The sequence below is a fragment of the Vigna angularis genome, chromosome 4 (genome assembly GCF_016808095.1).
Source record: "Vigna angularis cultivar LongXiaoDou No.4 chromosome 4, ASM1680809v1, whole genome shotgun sequence".
Taxonomy (NCBI): Eukaryota; Viridiplantae; Streptophyta; class Magnoliopsida; order Fabales; family Fabaceae; genus Vigna; species Vigna angularis.
Genome location: NC_068973.1, coordinates 31,219,192 through 31,235,027, shown reverse-complemented (window position 1 = coordinate 31,235,027; position 15,836 = coordinate 31,219,192). Strand labels below are relative to the sequence as shown.

At 29.5% G+C, this 15,836-nt stretch overlaps 1 protein-coding gene across 1 annotated transcript; it reads right to left on the bottom strand.

Annotated features, from left to right (window-relative positions):
• Positions 1–5,625: 5,625 nt before the first annotated feature.
• Positions 5,626–8,394, bottom strand: LOC108330738 (ubiquitin-fold modifier 1). Its single transcript, XM_017565262.2, has 4 exons — positions 8,223–8,394; positions 8,032–8,129; positions 6,358–6,390; positions 5,626–5,853 (listed from the first exon to the last, which is right to left on the bottom strand). The coding sequence occupies exons 1-4, from the start codon at positions 8,288–8,290 to the stop codon at positions 5,789–5,791; spliced, it is 264 nt and encodes an 87-aa protein (XP_017420751.1). The 5' UTR covers positions 8,291–8,394; the 3' UTR covers positions 5,626–5,788.
• Between the last annotated feature and the right edge of the window lie 7,442 nt (positions 8,395–15,836).

Here is a 15,836-nt window from a genome sequence, read left to right as displayed (position 1 = left end):
GCATCTGGTCTCATCAAACATCTGAATGGAGGGTGACCCATTTTTCCACAGTGTTGAAAATGAGAATAAATAAAATGCATCAATCAAAAATAACAAACCTAAACTGATTCCTTAAAACTAGGAAAATAAATAAAAAAAATAAAACAGAATTAGAAGGCAGACATGTTTCCGTCCGCAAGCAATTTTCTAACATATACAACAATCCTAAGGGTTGAATTTGCTCTACTCACTCTTTGTGATCATAAGATGTCGTTCTGTGGACAAACAACTTATATTTTGCTAAAACGTTGGATTCTAAGGAGTGATCAGTTTTATGCATGTTGGAATAGTTTGCACTGTCAAAGAATAATTTTTTAGTGATTGACAAGTGTCGTTTTCTTTTATTGATAGGAAGGCTAAGATGGTTGCTCATGTCTTTATCTGTTGATTATTTTTTTTTAGGTTTAAATGAGTTCTGTTGGCTGGTATGTTGAATTGAATAAAAAAAAGGTAACAAATTGACCTCTATAAAAACAAACATTTGACAAAAAAATCATTGTCAAAATAGTTAATATATAAACTGATTATGTTTTGATTATATATAAAGTTTATTTTCTATTGTTGTGAGTTCGACAACTTTATTATCTCAGTCACATTATAATAGGATTATCATCTTCATGAAACAATACTAATGTGTCGACCCTAAGTTTAACGGAATGCATACACTCCCTCCTGGAATGCAAGTGCATTGTTTCCAGTTCGCACCTTCGCACCACAAATGTAAAATACGAGAGAGTTACTCTCATTACCACCCCATCTTCTTCCTACACCTTTCCAATTTTTTTTTTTAAATTTTAATTTTACCCTTTTTACTTTTACCTTTACCTATTTTACTTTTTATTTTTTAAAACCCTAATCCCCTTTCACTTTCACTCAGTCGCAAGCTCCCACCTCCCACTCTCACTTTTTCTCTTTCTCTTCATTTTCATTTCCGTTAACACACCATTCTCCATTTTCGTCGTTTCTTCTTTCTTTCTTCTTTGCGTTGGTGCGTTGAGGAAATTCGCATAGCGCACCAGTACCTGTGCGCTGAGTGAATAACATCAGCTGAAGTGCAACAGTTAAGAAAATTCGCACAGTGCATACACACATGTGAGTGGAGCGAATTAATGAAGTTAAGTGACTTAAAAAGACGTGACAAAAAGACAGAAAGGATCTTCTGACACACAAACAGAGCACGAAAAATACTGGAGAACTTTAGGAGACGCAAAAGAGACACTTCAAGACATCAAGACTTCACTTTATGCAAGGAATTGCTGTAAGAAGTACGTTTTAGATGTCTAGGAGAGGCTAGTTTTTTTGTTCATTGGAATTGGTTGTATGACAATACACTAATGTAATTTTCCTGTGCAATATATGTGACTGTTCTTGTACTTTTCTTGACTTGTTTATAATTATACGGAAGTATAATTACTGGGAAGTATTTTTAGAACATAAACGTAAGAAAAGCAAAGTAACTACGCTAGGAATAACTTATGTGTTTTTGGTCATTCTCAACATCTGAAATTAATGCAAAGTTATCTGTTAAATTAATTAAGGAATTAATAATTTAGTAGATAATTTTAGAACTTGTTTTAATATATGAAATTAATGCAAAGTTATCTGTTAAATTAATTAAGGAATTAATAATTTAGTAGATAATTTTAGAACTTGTTTTAAGGAATTAAATCAAAATACGTTTATGTGAATGCTTGAATAGAGAATGTATTTTGTTCAGGATGTTACTCTAATGTTAGTAAAAGATCTTTATTCCAATTTTACAATCTTAGATTTTTACCTTGTTAATTTCATGCTATTTTTCAAAGTTGAAATCAAATGTTATTATCAGTAATTGATTTTGATAAATAATCTTGAAAGAATAACATGACTCAAATTTCCTTGGGAGAACGATAGTTTACTTATTCACTGTATTACTTGTAACGATTTGATATACTTGCCAAAAAGTTATCAGTGGTGCGTCGTTCGTAGCAGTGATGGTTCATGGCGGTTCGTGGCGGTGGTGGTTCGATCTGGTGGTGGTTTGTGCGTTTGCTCTCCAAAAGGTTAATGGTTGTTTCCTATTCTTGTATGCGATGATAGATTGTTTTTATAATTGCAATAATTATTAATTAATCATGTGTTAGCTTAAGACTCCTGTTTTGTAAAAGAAAAACAGTTGGCTTGTTTTTTCATTTGAAAAGGGCGTAATTACTGTCAGAAAAAAGTATTGCATAGTAGGTTTCTTGCTTACACAATGACATACCCAAGCATTAAAAGATACATAGCAAGAGTGGAATTCGTATCAAATGAATACCAAATATTGATCTAAAACATGCTATTAATCTTTAGTTCAACCACGAAACCAAAACCTTGTTGAGTGGTAACGCAGTATTGGTTCCTATGTTTCAGATGCCATTTTTCTAATGTTTGCCGTACGAATGAATCAGGAGGAGCTTCTTCTGTAATCTGCCAAACAGACACAGTACAAAAACAAAATGAAAACAGATGTTCACATCCGTTTAGCATATTTACATAAGTTATAGTGCTGACTGTGGAATGCATTCATATAAGTGGGTGGATGTTGGTAAAAGTTAAAAGCAGAAATTAGATATTACTGAAGGAAAAAAAAATGAGGAGATGCAAAAGAAATAATTCTCAAAATACGAAATATGTACAAAAATAGTTATGTGCCAGCCCACGAGACCCAATTACCCCCTTCTTGTGTGACAATACGGTTTTAAAATTCTTTTATTTTTATCAGAATAACAAAAGTAATTTTTAATTGACGTATTTAGATAAAATTTTGTTTTTTATTATATAAATAGACAAGTCATGGACCATACGATTTTAAATAAAAAAAAGTCATACTCCTTTACACAACTTTAAATAAAAAAAGTCATATATAAAAAAAGATAATTTAGATTAATTAAATTATTAAAAAAAATCTTTACCTCTTCACCTTTTTAATAATTTAATTAATCTAAATTATATCTACTTAATATAAATTAATAAAAATATAATTTAAATAACATAGTTTTAATAAATATTACTTAAAATTAATTAATTGGCAAAATTAAAAAAATAATTAAATTAAAACATAATTAATACTATCAAATATATATAATTCATTATATTTAAAAACGTAAATTATTAATTAAAAACATAAATTATTAATTAAAAACATAAATTTTAAGTTTGCTAACGCGCGTACGCCTGTTTTTCAGTTGGTACATTTTAGCAATATGTACCAGATTTTAGTAGACAAAAATACCCTTATATATCATGGATTATAAGTTTTAAGATTAAGGGTATTTTAATAATTTTCATTCTCAAAACTTAAAAAAAAAAAAAAAGAAACCCCCCAAACCCTTACTCACCTCTCTCATTCCTCTCAATCCTTTCTCTTTCATCTCTCTCACTTCAACCTTTTCTCTGTCATCCCTACTATAGTTCCAATTGAAAAAATCAGAAACATTTGCCTTTAAACAATTTGCCTTTGTAAAGAGTTGAGTCATTGACATATTCACCTTCAGGCAAATGTTCATTCAAGATCTCTTCAATTTCACCATCTTCACTAACCTCTCTAATTTCATCATTTGCATATGTTGAATCATCATCTCTAAAAAAACCCTCCAGGCCAATTACCAATTCTTTTGAATGTCATTATGCTTGTGAAAATTAGATAAAATTATATACGACAAAAATTATAAAATGAAAACTCATTATAAAATCATTTTTTGTAAGAAATTGTTTAACAATGAATGTTTATGACTTTTTCCAGGTCAATTAACAATTCCTTTGATGTCATTATTCTTGTGAAAATTAGATAAAATTAGATAAGACAAAAATTATAAAATAAAAACTCATTATAAAATCATTTTTTGTAAGAAATTGTTTGTATTTCTGATTTTTTTCATGTCAATTACCAATTCCTTTATGCTTGTAAAAATTGGATAAAATTATATAAGACAAAAATTATAAGATGAAAACTCATTATAAAATCATTTTTTTGTAAGATTGTTTAACGACAAGTGTTTTTGATATTTTTAATTGGAACTACAGTAAGGATGACAGAGAAAAAATTGGAGTGAGAAAGATAATTTTTGATTTTTTCAATTGGGGCTACAGTAGGGATGACAGAGAAAAGATTGGAGTGAGAAAGATGAAAGAGAAAGGGTTGAGAGGAATGAGAGAGGTGATTAAGGGTTTGGGGGGTTTCTTTTTTTTTTTTTTAGTTTTGAGAATGAAAATTATTAAAATACCCTTAACCTCAAAACTTAGAATCCATGATATATAAGGATATTTTTGTCTACTAAAACCCGGTACACATTGCTAAAACGTACCAACTGAAAAACAGGCGTACGCGCGTTAGCAAACCCCATTAATTAAAAACATAAATTCTTAGTTAAAAATGATTTAGATTAATTAAATTTTTAATTAATAATTTATGTTTTTAATTAATAATTTATGTTTTTAATTAATAATTTATTTTAATTAATAATTTATTTAAATTAATAGTTTATGTTTTTAATTAAAAATTAATTAATCTAAATTACTTTTAATTAATAATTTATGTTTTTAAATATAATGAATTATATATATTTGATAGTATTAATTATGTTTGTAATTAATTTTTTTTTTAATTTTATCAATTAATTAACTTTAGAATAATATTAATTAAAATTATGTTATTTAAATTATATTTTTATTAATTTATATTAGGTAAATATAATTTAGATTAATTAAATTATTAAAAAAGTGAAAATGTAAGGGATATATAACTTGACTTTTTCATTTAAAGTCATTTAGTCTCATGACTTGTTTATTTCTGTAAAAAAAAAGTTGTCTAAATACGTCCGCAATGCAGCTGTCTATTTCCATAAAAAATATTATCTAAATACATAATAAATTCAAAATCACTTTTGCCTGTAAAAAAACCAATTCTTCCTATTCAGGAGTAATAAAATATGACAATCGCAGCACTTGTACGAAAGAAAACGACAATTCCTCCCATTCCCCCCTTTCTGATACGGAATGTTACATTGTGACAAGGCCGTAGACAGCTACATTCTGGTACGAGGTACACATGGACAGAGATCTCATGTTAATTTTTCAAAATCAGGGTACTATGATTCCTTGGCAGTCACTTTCACTAGGCATAGCTTCATCATACAATATGAATACCAAGTAAAGGAAATTTCAAAAACCCTGGACTGCAAAGCGTGGCTATTCAACGGTAGTACAACGACAACTGAGTAATGGATGTGTTTGAAGGTCATGTATTTAATAACCCATATTTCACTAGTGCATTCCCAGAATAAAAAAATAAAAAAAATTTCAACCTGAATCAATGTTGAGGGTCTCCTCATCAGTAGTCTTTCTTTAATATAGATTTATTTTTGAAACCCAAATCTGAAAAGCATCACAATCAGCGAGTGACACGTACTACCTCGAGATACAAAATCGATGGGATTGCACGGTGATTTATCTTAATTTAACATCTTTGCTATGCTTTCTTTCATCGGGGAAGGGGTGGTGCTTGAAAGCTGTCCAAAAGTAATTGGCGGACCAAAACTGACAGAACTATAACTATAGAAGATAACATCATTTCCCCAAAATTTATATCATTACATAAAAAAGAAAAAACTTCATGAAGACACCTTTGATCTCAAGTTATAGAAATCAGTAACAACTGTATTTATTGATTGTTATGAAGCTACAACAGTTCATGTATTTAGCGAGAAGGATAAATCTCAGACACCCCTTAACATCAGGCACCCACCCTATCACGCGGAATCAAACGCAATTCTGAACCATGCTTAAGGAAGACATTGCCTGCAGAGATCAATATATGCAAGTCAATGAAAGATACCAACTACCATAAACCTATATATAATATAACTTTATTCAATGTTATAAGTGTAACCTTTCTACAGGAACCAGCTATTGCAACTACAAAAAATGTGAATTAAGAAATCGCAACATAACTATTTCATGTATATAATGAAATTTAACCATAAATACCATTACCATAGTGATTGCAAAAAGTACTTAATTTTTAAATGACTTTTACATTGTAACAAAAAGTAATTTTTAATTAAAAGGAAATAAGTCCGTTTTTTTAAATAAGTTCATCCAATCATAATAAGTGATTATTTTATTAAAAAACACTTTTTTTCTAAAAAATAGTTTTAACAAACCGACCCATTGTTTTATTTATCCTTGTGCAGTAATTTTTTAAAGAGAAAATTGTAGCGGTAAAACATTATTTGTAGGAAAAGATGAAGATTGTTCAAAAACAGTGTAAAGTTAAAGAAAGATGATGAAGTATTGCTTTACCTGCGCTCTGCTGGGGATTTATGCCAACACCATCTGCATGCATTCAAAGCAAGGAATATGAGTGGCAAATTTAAGATGAATATTACCAAAACAAGATAGGCTATCAAAGTGAAAGGCTGATAGCCAATAATATAACAAAAAAAAATACTCTTAAATTCGTAGTTCTTCCGTCGTTTGATTAATGTAACTAGTTAAAAAAATATACTTAATGAATAGTATTAGACTCATAGTAATGCAACAACAAACGCCAAAACAATCACAACATACGATGGGATCACCAAGTCAACTCAAATAACTAATTTGACAACAAACCCAATTAAATCTCAATCCACTGAACTTCTTATTTTTTAGAAGGGGAAAGGTCTCATTTGCACTGCTATTCCAGATTTAAGAGGACAAAACAGCTGAGTTGATAGAAGATAAAAAGATCAGATATCTTGTCAATATGTTGCCAATGTGAATCACCTTAAAATTGAATATGTTTACCACCAACTTAACTAGTAGAGAATATAATAAAACCTAAAGACTACAATATTCAATCAATTCGAATTCAAATAAACAAAAAAAATAAAAATTTAAGGGGTTACTAATTAAATTACAACACCAAAAGTTAAAATATTACATAGATTATAAATTACCTCATAAGATCACAAATTTCAAAGGGTTTATTAGTTACAACATGCCCTGAATTACTGTAATAAGTCTACATGAAAGAACGGGAAACAACTTCAAATATGTGCTAAACTATAAGCCAGACACTACTTAGCCCGAGAAGCAGACAACACCCTCAAGAGTGAAGCAAACAAGGTAAGGAATGAGGACAATATTTTGAAGCTGACATGTAGAAATTTTTCATTACTCTAATAATCACAGCATTTTCAGCTGCATTCAAAAGGCGGTCTCATTCAGTAAATACATAATTGTCTTCAAAAAGTGGCAACCTTTGCTGATTTAGTATCTAAAATTTTGCATGTATGCAATAATTCATTTCTCAACTTTAAAAAATAGTCTTTTTTTTCATGGAGTTGACCGATTTTGAGGATTAAATTTGTCATAAAATGAACAAATTCGGGATTAATTATTATTATATAGTGTAAATTTACAAGGATCAAATCAACACGAATTGCAATTTTCCATATCAAAATTGTATTAGTTCGGATGCATACAGTACAAGTTGCCTCGAAGTCTATAAATTACTTAGCAAATCAGTTTTTCGTTCATGCAGTCGACCAAATTAGAGGAGTCTTTACCATGACATTGGTAGACCAGGAAATAAAGTTATACAAATTTCAAAGGGCTAAATGAACATGGATTGCATTGTTTAAAGAAAAAATTGTGTATTGTCTCGTATAAAATTGTTCTCTCCTTTTACTATGTTTCGTATATATTTTATTAATACAAACACATTAAAAAATAAACCAAAATAAACAGTACTTTCTTAACCCAAAAACAGGTCCAACTGTGGCAAAGTTTTGTAATTCCCCAAAGGCTGAAACAACTATAAGGAATGAAAAGCAATTATCAAAAGGAACCCACAATGTATTCAATTTTTCACTTTTGCACAACCAAAGCATGATTTTCAATTCGCATAAAAAGCTAAATATCCTAAAACTTGAAACATCGACATCACTGACTAATAAAAAAAAATCGATCTGACACAAGATAATTAATTACCGTTGGTGATGATAGCGCTGGTCTGGGGCGGGACTTTGAATTCTTCCGCGGCAAATTTGAGAACTGCAGTAAAAGGTGCAGCCTCAGGAACGCTAAACCTGAAAGAAACAAAGAAAATCGTAATTAGGGAAATAGGAAATTTGGGGAAAATGTTGAGAATTGAGAATTGAATGAGCCATATAGATACGTACACTTTGAATGGTAGCTTTGGATCGGACGTCAGTGTGACTTTGAAGGAAACCTTTCCACCGCCCGCCATTTTCCCACTTCCGATTAATTCCCCTGTACCAACAACACCCTCCTTCACCCTTTTGATATTATTCAGCGTAGTTTTCACGCACTTGTCGTTTCATTTAAAACGGCGTACTGAGGCTGAACGGGGAGAGAAGCCATTCTTAAAAAAAATAATAATACAATTATTGAATTTTCAATTACCCCAATTTGAGAATAATTTTCATATATTTGGTAAGAAAAGAATTTTTTTTGCATTTTATGAATATTCTTAAAAGATAATTATATATATATATATATATATATATATATATATATAGAGAGAGAGAGAGAGAGAGAGAGACGAATAAAGATACATGGTAGTTCCTTTTGTTTTTCTTTATAGTCAAGTCGTGTGGATTTTCGATTTTGTTTTCTTAAATTATCAATTCTGTAATAAGTAGCGATCAATATTTAGCTCAATATTTACATATTTAAAATATAAATAAAATATTTTCTATTTGTAGGACATAAATATAAGCAACTAAATAGAAACTAAGAATGTCAATACTTTCTTAAAATAAACAGTAACAAATCATCATCTAAGATGTGTAAATTTATAGTGTTATAATTTAATTTTCAATATAGCATTTTAAGTCATTTGCCAACTTTATACAGTGATTATATTGTGCTTTTCCATTATTTTCGTATTAATATATTCACACAATTTTTAAAGTCAAATAAATTACATAATTTATATATTATTTTATTAATAAAATACGTGTATTTTTTATATTTTTAAAAAATCTAATCATTAAATAAAATTAGTAGCAATTTGCAAGTTCGTTTACCAATATGTATATCATTGACTGTTGATTAAAAGAAGTAGCTTATTGGGTAAAAGTAAAGAAAAATAAAAAATATTTTAATACAATAATTAATTGAAATAATAATTTAATTTATGAGCCATAAAATTGAGGAAACTGCATAATTATGAAAAAAAAACGTATACGAATTATATTACTCTTGATAACAAAGTACATAATTGTTATTCTATTATGGACTAAGTTAAGGGCCCAAACCCAATTAGCTAAGTCGCAATGTGGTAAGTTCTGATTTTACTACACACACCTGTGCATACCTACGTACTTGCCAAAGCCACAAACACATGAGAGAGGGGTACGTCCACAAAAAAATAAGGTGTTTATTTTTTTTATTAGGAAATAACCTTTTTACATTTACAAATTGTTTAGATATGAAAAGAAAAAGAAAAGTACCTATAAAATAAATAAATGAGAAAACTTTAAGTAAAAATACGTACGGTTTAAATTGACGAATTAAAAAAAATCATTTTCATTTATTTGGGTAAATTGAATGGTAAAGAAAAAATGACTTGTGCAGATACAGGAAAAAAAGTTTTCTATTTAAATTTTGATTTCTAAAGGAGAGTCATCTACAGTGAAAAATGTCATGTGTACAGTAAATTATACAAAAATAAAGAAAAAAAAACTAGTAAAATATATAAAAAAATGTTATGTAAAGTATTCGACAAATAATAACACAAAAAATCTATTATTACGTAGATCCACAAATATATGATCCTCTTTCAGTTTATTTTCTTTCCATTTTCTCTCTCTGTTGCTAGAGTATTACTAGAAATGTTGCTAGAGTATTACTAGAAATGTTGCTAGAGTATTACTAGAAATGATGATTAGTGAATAAAAAAAGGAATGGAGAGTGATGTTTACTAATCGAGAAAACAAATATTCAACATGAAAAGAAAAAGTCATAATCGAATTAAATTTTTTTTCGAAAAGTACAGTTATATTATTAAACTAATCATGAAGTTGTTAACATATTATAGTTTTTTATTAAACATGTCAGTTAGTTATTGACGTTAATTAGTTGTTAGACAATTTAGATGATATTTTTCTGTATATTTAGTGATTTATTCGTTTTAATATAGTTAATTGTTTTTTAAGATGAAAATTACATTAATATTAAAAAACATGGAAATTAATGAATACTTATCTATTTTATGTACATGTTGGTTAATTTGTTCAATCGATTTACCTGTTAAAATACTTGGAGGTTCAAATGAATGTTCGATTCAAATAGAACATAATAAATGCAATAGGTTCAAAAATATTAAATGTTTTACCTACACATCATATTTATAAGTCTTTGGATAAACTTTTATGTTAATAACAATCTAAAATGGTTTAATTATCTTTTAATCTTATTTAACATAATAATCCCACAATTGACATAAGATTTATCTTTCTTTACAATCGCTTAGCCTGGACAATTGAGCACGAGACTTGATATCGACCAACAACAAAGCTTGATCCTAATTAGTATAACTTTATTTCTTCCTATTTCATGCGACATGTATACTAAGTATGTTGTCTCATCTCTTCAATTCTCTATCTCAATTTTCTTGATTATAATTGTGTGATTTTATATGAAGATTATTAAGATGGATAATAAGATAGAATTTTTCTTTATGAAATTCAATTCATAATAATCTAAAATAAGTTTATTTCAATGAATTTATCCCAGACAAAACTGAACTGCAAGCTTCGCTCCACTGTAGTAGTTCACACAAATCATGAGCAGGAAAACCACCATTACAGAAACCATCATTGAACCCTGTACACTTGCATCAAAACCCTATCTCGCAAACCAGAAGCAAACCAGGAAGCTCATTGCACCCTTGAGTAGCTATGAAGCAATGAACACCACGAAACCCCCGTCCAGATTGAGGGATCTAGATCCAACTACTCTTGTTGTTCATCATGTCGTTCCTGTCGTAGAAGGTTGTGTATGGGTAATATTGTTTCCTTTAATTTCTTTCTTTTTATTTTCTCTTTTTAATTGTATTGAATTATCTGTTTAGTGACAATGAAATCTACATTTCTTGAATTGTGTAAATATGGGGAATGAGTATGGGTGTGTGGTGATTCGTTGTGGAATTTTCTTTGTTTTGGTGAACATTTGCTAAATTGAGTGGTGATGGATTGATGATTCAATTGTTTCCTCTAGGATTTTCTATGTTATGTTATAAGGAATGAAGATGAACCTGGATGTAGAAAGAAGAAGCAATTGGTTGATGAGTGGAAGAGAAGCCTCTAGAGGTGAAAACCATGAGGGTAAGATGATGCAACTACGATGATGGAGACATATCCATGTATGATACGTTTTATGGAGGATGATGATATGATGAAAATGGATGAAGGTTTTGGTCCCTTATGTATTATGAATACTTATTCCATCACGCTCAATTTATATAATTTTGTTGACATTACATTACAGGCTAACCAAGAAAGCTGCAAGATTATCGAGAGATAACAATCTTAATTTGAAAATTTCACAATAAAACCTGGATTCTTTTTTTGACTTTTTGTTGACAATGACTTCTAAATTTATATTGGGTTATATTTTTTCTGAATCTAGGCCTCTAGGAAACACACTTCGAGGCCAGAGGCGACACCTTTAGATTTTGTCATACGACCCCTATCTAAAATTGATGCAGAAGAGATTAGAGCTCGGGCCAAACAAGCTACCTAAGACTAGTAACATATGAAGGTTGGTGTATTTTTTAACTTTTATGATTTTTCTAATCCTATTATGATGTGTTGTAAAGTGATGTCTTCTTAAGTCGTAAATATTTAAACATAAAAGTAATAATCATAGTTTATATTGTGAACTAGTATGGAATTTGGAATTTAAGAGATGAATGTATGTATGTTATTTTATTTCTTTATATAATCTTGAAACTTTGTTGTTATTTTTATTGTATTAGTTGTTCATTACATATGAATAAAAAATTACAGGAGCTAAGAACACCTTAAAAGAGGCAACTTCATGCTACAAAATTAAGGAGGGTCATGGAATTCAAATATTTGTAAATTATGACAAGGACTCAATATCATGTGATTATTGAGTTGAATTTATTGATTTTTCGTCTTATGATCAAATGTATTAATTGAATATATATTGTTTAAGATTTCCATGTTAATTGAATGGATAAGAAAATGGTAAAATAAAAAGAATTTATAAAAAAAAAACTTACTATGACATAACTTACATCACCTCTCATAATAAAGTTTAACGTCTACTTACTAATACCAATTTTCAAATGTTATAGTAGATTCACTTACTATGACATGTTCTCAAAATACATGTTATAATAAGTTTACTTACTATGACATCTTGTTAACATTTTGTCATTGTGAATTGAACTTATTATGACACGTAGACAAAAAAGATCATAATAAGGATGATTTATTATGATTGTTACTCGTTCACGTGTCACAATAAATTAAACTTACTATGATAAGTTTTTGATACATAATAGAAAATATGAATTTTCTATGACGCCTACAACACTAAAACACATGTTATAGAAAAGTCTATAACTATAACACTAGAATACTTGTCATAAAAAGTTTTTTTTTTTGTAAGAGTGTGTTTAAAACATTTTTCAAAAAGGTTTTTTTATAGAAGAACTACTTTATATCACACTAATGAACAATTTATTTAACTAATGATGAATTCATATAAAAAATCAACATTATATTGGATTTAAAATCTAAAATTCACGAATTTATAATTTATTATATTATTATTTTTTTCATTTTTACCTTATATTCACTAGAGCAATGAAGGACTATTGCTTCGGTCGTTTTGGGTTTATGACCGTTGTCACAAAACTTCGGTATATTCAAACGAGGTAAAAAGTCCGGATTTTTGACATCGGTTCAAAAACCGAAGTAAAAAACTTATGATTATTGCTTCGGTTCTGGTTTGAACCGAGGTCGTAAACCCTTAAAAATAATTAATTTAAGGGTTTATGACCTCGGTTGGATCCCATAACCGCTGTTTAAAGTATGTTTTTTTTTTAAAAAAATTATTTGTTTCTCCAAACATTCCATAACATATATACATGAACACAAACCCAGAAAGAAACCTGTAATCTGAAATTTAAAAAATATTTGCATTGCAAATCTTAAAAAGACTCTAACTTTCACTCCGGTTAAACATTTTCTAGTTTTACAAAAAAATTGTTTTTTTTCAAACTTTGCAAAACGAAAACATCAAAAACTTAAAATGAAACTAACCTTGAACGTTGAAGGTGGCTTCTGTGATGAAACAAAACGAAGTAAACATCCAAAAGATCACGTGTGTACAAAATTAATCGGTAAAAATGAAAGACAATGGTAGAGAAACAATTAATCAACGAAAAACGAAAGAAAAAAATGAAAGAAATTAAAGATGATGGTTTGGAAGGCGTGGAGAGACCAGCAGCGGCGCAAAGGAGTTTACAAATGTTTCAAATGTGCAAGAGACTCGTTTGCGAAATTTAACCCTAAAAACATGTTATTACCTCGATTATTTTTTTAACCGAGGCAATAAAAGTCTATGGCCTCGGCTCTATAAAGAATCGCTTCCTAAACCCTCTAAAAAAAATTCAGCTATTTTATGCTTGGTTCTCTAAATAACCGAGGCACATACCTTTGCGCGATAATTACGAAAATGCCACCGCCTATTTTTAGGTATCATTTCTTTTTGAACCGAGGCATATACCTTTGCGCGATAAGTACAAAAATGCCACCGCGCCAGTTTTAGGGATCAGTTCTTTTTGAACTAAGAACTGAGGCATATACGTTTGCGATAATTACAAAAATGCCACCGCACCATTTTTTGCTTCGGTTACAACTAAACTGGTGTCAAATGCGTGACTTAAAATCCTTATTTTTTACTAGTGATTATTTAACACGTGTGAGTGGTATAAATCTTTTTATACGTTAAATTATTATAGATGAAAGAAACTTAACATCTTGTTTTGAAGATTTTGATCAAATGAAAAAGTGTGCACAATATCTTTGAACAAATCTCTTGTTCAGTTCTATTAGTGAATTCCCGTACACGCACTTCTTCTCTTTGGATCTGACGACAGTGCTGCATGCTGTACTCAGACATGTTCATCTCATAATGCACAAAATGTTCTTAATTTGATGGTTAACACTGAGAATCGATGAAGCCATGCAACAAATTTCAGATCTCAATGTTTAACAATTCCACAATTTCACAGTAATTAATGTTATCATTGAGCACTTAGTGGCACGAGGCACGGCTTTTTTTGCACGTCCTATGAAGAGAAAGAAAAAATGAAAATGTGATTGATGATTATAATGATAACATAAAATTTAGAAAAGGGGAAAAAGTTGATGTGTGTAGAGAGCAAGTAGCGAAGTCAAAGAGGGTGTTTTCCAGGCTTTTGAAGCTTTTGGTTTGTTTATTGGTCCCTCATCGTGCAATTTATGTAATCCGAGTCAGAAATCAAGAAAGAGTGCTGCAGTGACCTTCTCCTGCCATGCCTCTCCTCATGCAAGGTGGGGTTAACAACCTAACTATTTCCTCTCTTTAAAGTAATCATCAATGCCATCACCATCACCATCACCATCAATTTTCACTCTCTGCAAATTAACCACCTTACCCAATCTTTATCATTGCTTCATTTTATATAATCCTAATAAAAAATCATATCAAAGAAACTCTGACGCATATGGTTTTCATGATCAAAGCCACTGCCAACCATTTCCTCATAAAATTCAATCATTGCTCATGTAGGCTGGGAAATTTACAGTCACTGCATTATGAGCTACTAAAGCTTTTGCTCACTAGTTTATTCTCAACTCACTTTTTTATTTTTCAGTTTATTTCGCAGTTATGGCCATAATATGCAACCGACAAAGTCCATTGAACCAGTACAAGCTATCAACTTTTAGTTTTTGCATCAAACACTTATTATCATTATTACAATTAAGCATTGCACAAATATAAATCAGATTTATCATTTTCAATCAATCTGACCAATAATACACTGTACTGAGAAATGTGCTGTTAACATTGACAGTGAAGATTTTCTGAATTATTTTAACTTTTTGCTTTTATACTTGCAACTGATTCGCAAACTCTTTTATGAAATAAATCGAGACTAACATCTTATTTTGATGATTATGTAAGGTCTATCAAGGATAAGTTTCATGTAAACTACATAAATACTAATAATATTTAAATTAATTATACAAGAGATCGACATTACTTTTTATCCAAAAACCGACAATAGATTTTTCATCTTTGTATATTAGCAAAAGCTTTGACATAAATCATTGGGTGAATTAAAGTTAATTAACCCACTTCGAAAAATTATGTACGTTTTGAACTTTTAAGAAGAGAAGAAAAGAAAAAAGTTTGAGTTTTTAGTTCATCCAATAATAATCCAACAGTTCTCTGGTACTGGGCCTAATGGGTTGGTAGTTGTTGGGCCATCCTAAAAACTATATATTAATCAAATCTGATATAACGCCCATCTCAAGATAGTTTCCTCTTTTCATTTTCCTTTTTTCACCACTTTTTGACTATAAGATAAGGATGTCATACCTAAAACCTCAAAATTAGAACATATCCTTGCTCTTTAACAGAGTAAAACCTGTCAAAATATTCATTAAAAACTATTATTTCACGAATTATTTCACTACTTTATTTATCAATGAGTGTCCAAGTACTCAAAATTAACAATGGAAAAG